The 11,394-nt window shown below is 39.3% G+C and overlaps 2 protein-coding genes across 2 annotated transcripts; one reads left to right on the forward strand and one right to left on the reverse strand.

Annotated features, from left to right (window-relative positions):
• Positions 1–803: 803 nt before the first annotated feature.
• On the forward strand, positions 804–4,520 carry PHR2 (photolyase/blue-light receptor 2). The gene is made up of 4 exons (XM_088976756.1): positions 804–1,985; positions 2,722–2,948; positions 3,043–3,144; positions 4,069–4,520. Exons 1-4 carry the CDS (start codon positions 1,002–1,004, stop codon positions 4,148–4,150), a joined length of 1,395 nt encoding a protein of 464 aa, XP_088832882.1. The 5' UTR covers positions 804–1,001; the 3' UTR covers positions 4,151–4,520.
• Positions 4,521–7,198: 2,678 nt separating this feature from the next.
• LOC148867546 (Pentatricopeptide repeat (PPR) superfamily protein) lies at positions 7,199–9,850 on the reverse strand. Its single transcript, XM_088977840.1, has 2 exons — positions 8,197–9,850; positions 7,199–7,376 (listed from the first exon to the last, which is right to left on the reverse strand). The coding sequence occupies exons 1-2, from the start codon at positions 9,752–9,754 to the stop codon at positions 7,348–7,350; spliced, it is 1,587 nt and encodes a 528-aa protein (XP_088833966.1). The 5' UTR covers positions 9,755–9,850; the 3' UTR covers positions 7,199–7,347.
• Positions 9,851–11,394: the final 1,544 nt, after the last annotated feature.

An 11,394-nucleotide genomic window follows, 5' to 3' on the forward strand; every position in this document is an offset into this window, starting at 1 on the left:
AAGCAAAAAACTAAAACAACAAAAAATGAAAATTGGAAAGTGATTAGTAGAGAAAAAAGAGATCCCGACATTTTGAGGGAGAAAGCAAGCAAGAGAGAGATGACCTATTAACGACCAGAACTCCAAAACAGAAGCTCAAAATGCAGAAGAGAGAAACCCATCTGGTTGAGAGCCCGCCTCCACTCTTTTGGTGCCTTCTCACGAGCATCAACCCCATTAAGAGCTATATGCCTCTGCAGAGCTTCTTCCTGCTGTTGCTGTTCGAGTGTTACTGTGTCACAGAGAAGAAGCAAAAGGTGCCATGGGAGAGGGAGAAAGAGGCTCAGGAATCTGAGAGTTTGCAACAAATTGATGAGTATATTTTAAAAAGGCAGTCGGACTCATTTTTCAAAAACAAACAAATATGTTCGGTGGGTGTCTAGAAAATGCTCACTCGACTCGTGGAAGTTATTTTCGTCAAATGGCCCATAGTATAGGGAGGTGTTTGTAATATCCGTACTTCTCTGTTTATAATTTTATACAACACATGTCGAGCAGGCTAGGCAATGCGGACGGACCCAAGCAAAAATGATCAACCATACAGTGCAGGTCAGGTTGAGGCCAACCCTGAACCACCTTGAGTTATCCCCAACCCCAACCCTAACCCGACTTTACATTTTTTTCCCGGGTTGGATCGAGTAAAAATGTTCAAATGGAGAAGAGCTGAAGAAATCCATACAATGTATATTGGCTTTGACTCATGGGACACGTGTACGGTCTGTGTTGAAAAACACCATGAACCTCTATGGGGCTCGAAACAGCGTAGGAACGGATAACAGAGCTGTCGAAGGGTTGGTGGAAATTGTTAGGTGTACAAAATGGACGCAGAAAAAGCAAAATATAGATTATAGACCGTAGAGCAGACACAGACACACAAAGGAGGAAAGGAAAGGAGAGACAGAAGACGGAAGGCTTCGGCGCTTCGCTATCCAACCACCCATCTCTCTGCACAACCTGCTACAATGGATCCCAACCTCCAAACTGTAGAGCAGCCTGAGTGCAAAGTAGAAGACGACCAGGACGAAATTACCATTTGTTCATCCAAATCCTCAACACCCATCACTCCTCTATCTACAGCTTCCATCTCTCTCTCCCTCTCAACCGTCCTCCCAACCTATTTCCTCCTTCCCCCCAAATCCTCTCTACTCTCCCCTCATCCCACCAAGGTCAAAATCCCTTCCCAGATATCTTCACTATCTCACCTCTCTCTTTCTTCCTCCGTTGCTCCTCCCAAACCATCGTTCAAGTCTACCATCTCGGCCTCCCCACTTCAAATCCCCCTCTCCCGTGGCCCCCGCCGATCTTCCGATCCGTCCAACCCCACCGGCGTCCGTCGCTCGTCCATCGTGTGGTTCCGCAACGATCTCCGTGTCCATGACAATGAATGCCTGACCTCCGCAAACAACGAGTCCATATCGGTCCTTCCGGTTTACTGCTTCGACCCCCGTGACTACGGTAAATCTTCGTCCGGGTTCGACAAGACAGGTCCTTACCGTGCTACATTCTTGATCGAATCAGTGTCAGATCTTCGGCGGAACCTCCAATCCAGGGGGTCTGACCTTGTTGTCAGAATTGGAAATCCGGAGGTGGTGTTAGTTGAGTTGGCTAGGGCGATTGGGGCCGATGCTGTGTATGCGCACAGGGAGGTTTCGCACGACGAAGTTCGGGCGGAGGATAAGATTGAGGCGGCGATGAAGGAGGAAGGTGTGGAGGTGAAGTATTTCTGGGGGAGTACATTGTACCATGTTGACGATTTGCCTTTCAAATTGGAGGAAATGCCATCGAATTATGGTGGGTTTAGGGAGAAGGTGCAGGGGTTGGAAGTGAGGAAGACAATTGCTGCATTGGATCAGTTGAGGGGTTTTCCGGCGAGAGGAGATGTGGAGCCCGGTGAGATTCCCACCTTGTTGGATCTGGGTCTCAACCCATCTGCCACAATGGCTCAGGTTCGTCTCTTGGTTCTACTTATTGTATTTATTCAATTTTCTTTATATTCTCCATCACATTTTGTTAAACTTCATGCTGCATTGCTTCGGTTTATTATTTTCCTTTTGGCTAGAAATTTCGTGGATACATTCAGTACAGTTAACACTCTATCAAACTGATAATTGTGAAAGAAAACCTTGATATTAAGTAATGGAAGTATTGCAATCAAGGGGTTGCTTTTTGGTTTGTATGTTTCCTAATGGAAGAGGGAAAGAGTTCATGTGCAAGAAAGATCACTGTAGTATCTTGGAGAGGGGACGAGGAAGAGAGACTCCGCATAACAGCTGCTACTGATATGATTTTCTGAAAGATGCAATAAACTGACATCTAAACTGGTAAAATCAATAAATGTATTTGTATTTCTATCCTGGCCTTTTCCATTGCTTTGTTTCAATTTTAACCCTGGTGTATTTGATTTAATAGTTCTAACTTCTAACCATGCATAATTATTTACAGGTCTTGTACCTTTGCTGATTTTTGCTATCACTACATATATTTCTTAACATCTAGTATAGTTGGTGTAACACATCTAACCATGCAGATTAGTCATAAGACTAATGTTGGTTTTGGATATTACCACATTTCACTTCTTAATGCAGCCTGTAACTAATAATCTACTGATCTTCTCTTCCTTGAAAAAAGCTCTGTTTTTGTGATAAATACTATGATAATAAGATTTTTTTTCTTGTCATTTAGGATGGAAAACCAGCTGCCAATGCTCTTGTAGGAGGAGAAACAGAAGCATTGCAGAGACTTCAGAAGTTTGCAGCTGAATGCCACTCACAACCAAACAAGGGTGGTAACGATAGCAGCCGGGATAGCATATATGGTGCCAATTTCTCTTGCAAAATCTCACCATGGCTAGCTATGGGCTGCCTCTCTCCCCGTTTCATGTTTGATGAACTAAAGAAATCCGCAATCAGGTTTGGATCAATCGATATTTTTGTTCTATGAAATGTTTAATATATTAGAGTTGTCAAGAAATATTCTTACTTGGAATGACGTTGTGCCTTCTAGAACAATATCTGCTGCTGCACCCAGGAAAGATGGTGGTAGTGGCTCATCTGATACTGGAATGAACTGGTTGATGTTTGAGTTGTTATGGAGAGATTTCTTCAGGTAATGTGCTGGCTTTAAGAACTTGTCTTTCATTGGAAGTAATGTTTACCTGTGTTCTACTATTCTTTGAACAAGAACAACATTTTCACTTCCTATGGTTAATGACCAATAATGATCCTGCCACTTTTGAAAAATAGGTGGAGTTTATTGTGTTCGTTAATGTTACCTGTTAGATTGTGATAACCATCTGCCATCAGTACTAATCTACATGGGCCAGTGTGGTGGAGAGACCTGCAACATGGAACTCCATATTTTCTGAAAACCTGTCTCAAATGCATGTCTACTGTATGTTGTTAATTGTCAAGAAATGCGGTGGACTATATTCTGATAAAACATACTGTGGATGTTTGTATAAAAAATACAGTGGATGTTTCAGTGGAACAGATTCTAGGGCCCCTTGAGCCCAGCACTGAGTATTAGTTTTTGTCACTAATGGAGCTTCATTAGTCTGCTATTTCATATACTGTTATTTGGTCATCAGCTCAAAGGAAGATAAAGTATGACCCTTTGCAGTCCATTAAAACCTGTCTTCTAAATCTTAGTAATGACTGTCTGACATTGGACCAACCCTTAGATAAACTGGTTTGAACTGCTGAACTGCCAGGTCAAATGTAATTTGGTTTTCTTTCACTTTTTCTTGTACACTTCCTATACCAATAAATACTGCTTACACATGTATAATGGAACACCTGTCACAGTGATTGGTTAGTGTAGGAAATCCAAACTATGTCAAATGGGGCACACAGATATACTTCCAGTTTAACTAGATCTTTATCAGCTGAAGATATCAATTACTGTTACGGAGGCTGGAACATCTTGGCCCATGCAGGGGTTTGACCCGTCTATGCATCAGTACCTTGATTGAAATATCTATTTGAGTATTCCTTTATAAATCCCTAAACTCGTTTTTCATATCTATTTCAGGTTCATCACCAAGAAGTACAGCTCTACTAAGAAGCAACTTGATGGTGCTCCGGCCACGGCTTGCACGGGTGCCCTTGCATGATAGAATGGAGATAAAAGGATAGTTTAAATTACAAGGTAGATAGAACTTGGTTATTTCCTTCCATCTCTATGATCTGGCTCAAAAATGTTTGTATAGGGTTGAAAACTCATCTGTATTTGGGTTTAAGTTTAATCTGCTTTACGGGACACGACTTATTGAGGATCCGAGATTTGGTGCCGTGGACATTTTGTATGTATATCCTCGAATTAGTTACAAAGTCAACATGGGGATATACACGAGGTCTACTTTTTATCTTTCCCCATTCCATTTTCCCAGCCTCCCCTTCTTTATTTTCTGCTTTTGTAGTTGTGGCTGAAATGAGATTGTTATCTCATCAGGAATAAAAAACATTTGATATAGTCTTTAGTAACTACTGCAATCCTTCTTATTGCAAATATCTTTTAGCAGTGTAATGATTCAAAGTGCATGACCAGAAAAGTGGAATTGAATATGTAGTGCAGACACCCAAGCACTGGCTAGTTTCTTAATACACAACACAGGGAAGACTTTGAACATTGGACAATGGACCATTCACAAAACAAGCTACAAACTGTTCTATGGTCTTCAATCCTCTTTGCAGCAATTTTTTTTTATTTCTGCCCCTTCTACATGGAAATAAATACTGCTGAAGTAGTGAAGTTAAATTGAAAATTACCGTCTATGGAGACAAGCGCTTAATGACTGATCAAGTCGGCGATGAGTCGATGACCAACTGCCAAGGGCCCAAGGCTGCATTACATCCTGCCCTATGTCAACCAGAGTCCGCTTTCTTAATCTGAACGACTTTACCGTCGTTGTTCAGAAAACTGAAAATTGAACAGTGTTTATTAACAAATTCCGCCCTGCAGCTGCACTTGAATTGGGAAGAGAGAAGAAAAGCTGGATAACGTAAGAAAAACGACTTGTGTCGATTGTCGAAAACTTGAAATTGGTAGAGTAATGACCAAGTGCACTGTGAAATGACATAACTATCCTTTTTCTTATCATGCTTCCTATACTCTTTATCTATTACCAAGTTTCAGACACTTGGTAGGGAGAAAGGGTATTACAATAACATACAACAAATGACACTTAAATGATGTGATGTAACATGGTGTAATGCACCAGGCTCCCACCAATGTGGATAAATGTATGTACCCTCATCCCTATGCATACATAGAGGGAGGGTCTGCCCGTTTCCTCTCAACTCTCATCTTTTAAGAGGAAGAAAAACGGTTGTTTGTTTTTTCTTATTTCTTATCTTTTAAAGTATAATCATACAACTTTTTGTTTTCCAATGATACTCAAAAAAGACAAGCACTAATTTTTAATGATATCTCTGATCAAAATGGATATTTGATAATTTTTAGAATCCGGAATTCAGAACAACATTCTTTACATTCAAAGTTTAGAGAAAATAAAAATTTACCAATACTAATATACTTCTTAATGTAATTATTACACTTTCCCATGTTAGACTTTAGAGCAAACAAACAAGCTAGGAATTTGGATTAACTGAACTAGACCAATGATGAGGTTCCATGCCAATAATAAATTCATGGGCCCTATTGTAAAAGATACGGGCCCCATGTATTTAATACTGGCGTAGAACCTTATAGATGTTGTTTTCAAGATTTGAATCATGGTCATCCAAGTCACAATGGAGCAATCATCCAACCATTGTGCCAAGGCTTACCCTCTATATACCACTAACTGCATTGTACTTCAAGGCGATTTGTACTAAAACTTTTGAAGCTTCAATTCTAAAAGTCAACATAATGAAATTACTTTCTTTTTTAAGTTATTACAAAAATCATCTAAATCTCTCATCTCCTATCTTCACATCAATAGAGAAAAGGCGACTATACCTTTCAAATTCCAAATCTAAGGTGTGTATCTAAGATTGAAAAAAGGTAAACAATGAACAAAGGAACTGAGATCTTATACAAGGTAGATCAAGAAGAAACTAACAAACATTAATCTCATAGGGACAAATATAGTTACAAATTGAATGAATAGTGATACAAATTACAAAGCATGTGATTATACAAATATTGAAATTATGAAATATACAATGGTTGTATACTTCATAAACTTCATACTTGGATGAATGAAATATGAAAATGGAATAAATTAATAAATATAAAAAATACAACATAGAATTATAGACTATATAGACTATATAGTTACAAATTGAAAATACAAAACTACAATAATAGCAAATAAATTAAATAAAATTAAAACAAAATTAATAATAATTTGACAAAATAAAAAATTATGGGTTATTTGTTAAAGTTTACAATTTAAACAAAATTTACATATACATTATGATGAAAGCATTCACACACACTTTCATCATCTGCTTCAGGTGAAAAACCAAATATCCAATGTATGTAGTATTGTAGTAGTTTGTAGTATCATGCCCTCCTTTGTCTTGTAATTGTAAAGTTGTAATTTATATTTTGCATCATGATTCATAACTGCATCTAGCCAACCCTGGTAGGCTGGTACAGTGGTAGTGTTGTAGTGTGGTACCTACAGGTCCTGCACTAAAACAACTAAACAATACTCCAATGGACCTATAGCTTGTAGACACTGGAGGGATTAGTAGATCATGGATCACGTGCCATGGCAGGATTGGCGGCGAGAAATGTTCTCCGAGACTCTGACTTCTCCCAATTATTTTAAAATTTATTTTCCATTAATATTATTTCAAAAATTCATTTAAGTTGTGGGTTATTTCTTCTTCCTTCTCATGTGTGAGAAATGTCTGGTCAAATGGCCAGTACCACCCTTTCTACAATAGCTAAAGTCTTTCTTACATTTTGGCAAACTACTATTTTCCCCTTCTCCTCAACATCCTCTATTTTAAATATTTTCCAAATCGGGCTACTAAACTTGGGGTTTTGGGAAGAGCTGGCCATTTTTTTTTTCAAATTCTAAAAAAAATAAAATTAATTTAATTGGACTTACCCTAGAATCCCAGATTGCCGATTCAGAATCCCATATTCCCAACTTGATTTCAACGGTTAAAGCCTTTCAACGTGACAACGTCCAAGGCTCGCTCGGATGGTCCAGATGCGAACCGTACGAAGGCCTGGCGAGATGTTCCGCCAGAGCCATGCGGCGCCTTGGGATTGGGTCCGCCTGGTCTGCGTCAGGTAACCCTGAGCGTCCTCATGGTAAGCCTATGCGGGGCATCCTCTATTCGACACACGTCAGTCTTGTACAGGCCAGCCGAATGTGCCTACATCAATCATCTATTTTAGAATAAATCATCTGAAGCATTGATGTACAGAACTACAACTCTAGCAAGAGAATGAAATAAACTAAAAAAAGAGATGAAGATCATACAACAAAAGGGGTGGATAAAACAGGCTTCCTGATTCTTTTCTGAAGCTGTACACCTTGAATAGGTATTTATCTGTAAGACAAGAAAGGGGCTATTTTACAGATGTGATGGTTTAAATCATTTCCCATCAACATGGGCAAGGTTTCCATCTCTGATACTTATTACATCCTAACCCATACAGGAATGCATAAATAATGAATAGTGAAATTTGACCCCCTTTTGGGACTTGATCAGTTGACCTGTACAGATTAACCTTGCTTGTGTACTTCTATTATAAACTTATACCACCAGAAAGATTTTATAACATCTCCACCAATTTTGTCATGGTCATTTGTTGAAGACAACATCAAATTGTGTATTCTGGAGTTATCCTCTAATTGTGATTGCTTGAAAAGAGATTTTTTTCCCATCCCTCCACTTCATAACTTCAGGCTCAAAGAGTCATTCAACAAATTCATGTAACCCAAATAAAATAGAACAACCTATCAAGCTGAGAGTGAAATGGTGCTAAATATTACTGTATGTGTCCCCTTCCTCCTTCCCCAAGGATGGGATCACCAATAATCTTTACAGGAACATGAACCATATATGAAATGATGAAATCGATTGCAGTCCCTAACAATGATTTCTCGATTGAAAACCTTGGCCATCATCTTTATGGCATCATGACAATCGGTACATATTCTAAGATTCTTAACAATACGTATTGGTGTACCTGGGCTTGTTTTCAAAAAGCTAAAGGCAATGGCCAACTTCTCACTATGAAGGGCAAGGGCCACCTCCTTTCCTTCGTCATCCAAGTCAAGCAAAACCTCCCTAGTGTTTCCTACATATCCCTCCATCTTCAACCTTTTCATGATCTCCTCGAGCATCAAATAGATCTCTTGTGTCTCAGGGTGTGATTCATCTCTCACAAAAAACTCATGTAGAACACCCCCAATTTCAACCAAGCTACATCCAGGCAGTTTCTTGATCCCTTTTGCTTCCATTATTTTTCTTAAATCTCTCACGTCCTCCCACCTACCCATCTTTGCGTAGACATTTGATAGAAGCACATAGGCTCCACTATTTGTGGGTTCTAATTCAATAAGTTGTTTGAGAGCAAGCTCACATGTTTTGATGTCCCCATGCATTCTAGATCCACTGAGAAGAGCTCCCCACACAAGCACATCAGGTTTCATGGGCATAGATTTTACAACACCCCATGCCTCTTCTATGAGACCAGCTCTCCCATAAAGGTCCACCATGCAACCGTAGTGTTGGATCAGAGGAGTAATACCAAATTCATCAGTCATCATCTGGAAATACTTTTTCCCCTCGCTCACCAGGCCTCCATGTACACAGGCACATAAAACACCCAAGAATGTTACTGCATTGGGTCTCACCCCAAGGTCTTGCATCTTTGAGAGTAAATCAAGGCACTCTTCACCATAACCGTGGATTGCCAGACCTGAAATCATAGCACTCCAGGCCATCACATCCTTATTAGGTCCCAATTTGATAAATACCCACCTTGCACGCTCGATGCTGCCACATTTTGCATACATATCTATCAATGAGGTACCTAAGATCACATCGATTTCCATTCCGCATTTCTCTATATAAGCATGGGCCCATTTCCCATGCTCAAGAGCACCTAGCCTCCCACAAGCCAAAAGAACGCTAGACATTGTGAATTCATTTGGCCTGACATTGTCTACTTCTAACATCTGCATCTCTCGGAATAATGCAAGAGCTTCTTTATATTTTCCACACTGCACATACCCATTTATCATACAACTCCAGGAGATGACGTTTCTTTTGGGCATCAAATCAAATAGATGTTTGGCGGTATCAACAAGACCCCATTTCACATTCATGGAAATGGCCGAATTCCAAGAAGCCAAATCGGGTTGCGGAATCTCATCAAAGACTTGGTGGGCAGAACTTAAATTCCCACAAGAGGAATACATGTTGATGAGTGAAGTTTGGATGAAGGTGTCGGAGGCGAGGCCGAGGCGAATGATGTGAGCGTGCACTTGGTTTCCTAAGTGGAGATGAGATGGAGAGTTGAAAGAGTGGAGGAGGAAAGGAAAGGTGTAGAAGTCGGGTTCCACACCATGGGAGCGCATTCGGAGGTATATAGAAAGGGGGGAAGTGGTCTGTACCGTGGTTCCGTCTCTGGCTTGCGCATGGGCTCGTATGAGGGTGTTCCAGATAAAGGCATCTGGAGTCGGGTGGGAAAGATGGAATGTGGGATGGGTCGGAGACACAAGTTTCGTAGATGCTCGCATTGAAGAAAGTCGGGAAGGTAATACTAATACCCTATATACTGCCAGTCTGCCACCAGCTCGATTTCAACCAACCCTGAATGAAGTTGGAAGAGGAAGACTCAATCACTCAACGGTATTTTGAAATTTTACGGGATTGCTTTGTATATTCAAAAATTTAAAGGGTCTTCCTGACATTTCGGAACTCTTTCCTCGTGGGTAGGACTGTAATCGGATCGGATTCGGATTGGATTCAACAAAATCCGGACCTGATTCGATTATTGAAAACTTTCTTCCGAATCCAATCTGAAATTCTATCAGATCTGAATGAATAATGGACTCGGATTGGATTTGAATTTTATCCAACTGCGCTTTAATTTTTAATATGCAAAATAAATTAAAAATTTGTATTTTTAAATATAATTATATTAAAACTTATATATTAAAATCAATAATATTATAATACAGTCAGATTGTACGGAGTCAAATCCCAATTGAATCAGATTATTAGCCAGATGCAAATTGCAAAATTCGAATCCGAATCAATTACATAAATGCAATGCCTCAATCCAAGATAATTTGATTGAATGTTAGATGGGACTGCAAATTTTTGAATATCATTGACATGTCTTACATGTGCCTACTACCCACGCTTGCATCTAAAGCTGTCAATGGATTGGGCACTTGAGTTGAGTCGGGATCTCCAGTCCACGAGAATTCTGCCCATACTTATTGCAGTCACACATGGAGAACATCTCATCCTCTACATAGTATTATACAGGCGGAGATGTTCCCAATTCATGGGGGGTAGTGAATTATGGATAGGCATGGGCAGGAAATTCGGAGTCACTTGAGTTAGGTGAAAAATCCGAACTGAGCCAACTGTTGGCATTGTAGGTTTGAAAGTTTATGTGGCCCTTTGGAAGATTTCAAATAGCAGCTTTTGGTGTTGCACAAGCCGTGAAACTTGAAAAGTTGTGAAGCAGAATTTGGTAAAAAACCAACAAGTCAACTAGTTAGTCGGTAAGGCCTCTTGCTGGTTGTAGCGGAGACTTGGGATCAAGTTCTAACTTTTTGTGAAGCTAAAATAGGTTAGGACTGTTAACGGGTTGGGCCTGCATCAGGATAGGGTGGACCCAATTCTGAACCGATTATTAATTAGAACAAAATCACGGAGCCAGAACCATCTCTGGTTAATATGTTATACTGAAAATTATGTTTATTTATTCAAATAATAACTTAAAATTTAAAATTGATATTATAACCTTAATAAAAATGATAGTAAAATACTAAATAATTTATTTGTTAATAAATTAAACATTTCTAATTAATATTATTTATATATTATTTATCAAATTTACTATTTCAAACATAGAATATGATAAAAATTATAAGAAATTTAAGAAAATACTATGTATTTAATAAAACAATTGGTTCCAAGTTTGATTCATTCAGGACAGGCAAGAAATAGAACCTACCCAATTATTAGCTGGGACAAAATCATGAAACTAGAACCGTCATAATCGATTTAGAACTGACGCAGTGACAGCCCTAGGGTAAGTACCTTTTCAGAAGTGGCTCAACTAATGTAGCTCTATCACTGCATAAACCCTCCCAAATGGGCACTATATATTGTCAATTGATTCCTGTGACATCCCTAGTTG

This window comes from Nelumbo lutea, chromosome 3, assembly GCF_056320005.1.
Source record: "Nelumbo lutea isolate HS-2025 chromosome 3, American lotus-T2T, whole genome shotgun sequence".
NCBI classification, from domain to species: Eukaryota; Viridiplantae; Streptophyta; class Magnoliopsida; order Proteales; family Nelumbonaceae; genus Nelumbo; species Nelumbo lutea.

Bases quoted from the DNA above. Each gene is read 5' to 3' on its own strand.
- LOC148867546 (XM_088977840.1), bottom strand. From the start codon at position 9,754: ATGCGAGCATCTACGAAACTTGTGTCTCCGACCCATCCCACATTCCAT. The intron at 7,377-8,196 runs GTACACCAATAC...TGATTGATGTAG, and splicing joins CTTTTTGAAAACAAGCCCAG to GCACATTCGGCTGGCCTGTA.
- PHR2 (XM_088976756.1), top strand. From the start codon at position 1,002: ATGGATCCCAACCTCCAAACTGTAGAGCAGCCTGAGTGCAAAGTAGAA. The intron at 1,986-2,721 runs GTTCGTCTCTTG...CTTGTCATTTAG, and splicing joins CATCTGCCACAATGGCTCAG to GATGGAAAACCAGCTGCCAA. The intron at 3,145-4,068 runs GTAATGTGCTGG...TATCTATTTCAG, and splicing joins TTATGGAGAGATTTCTTCAG to GTTCATCACCAAGAAGTACA.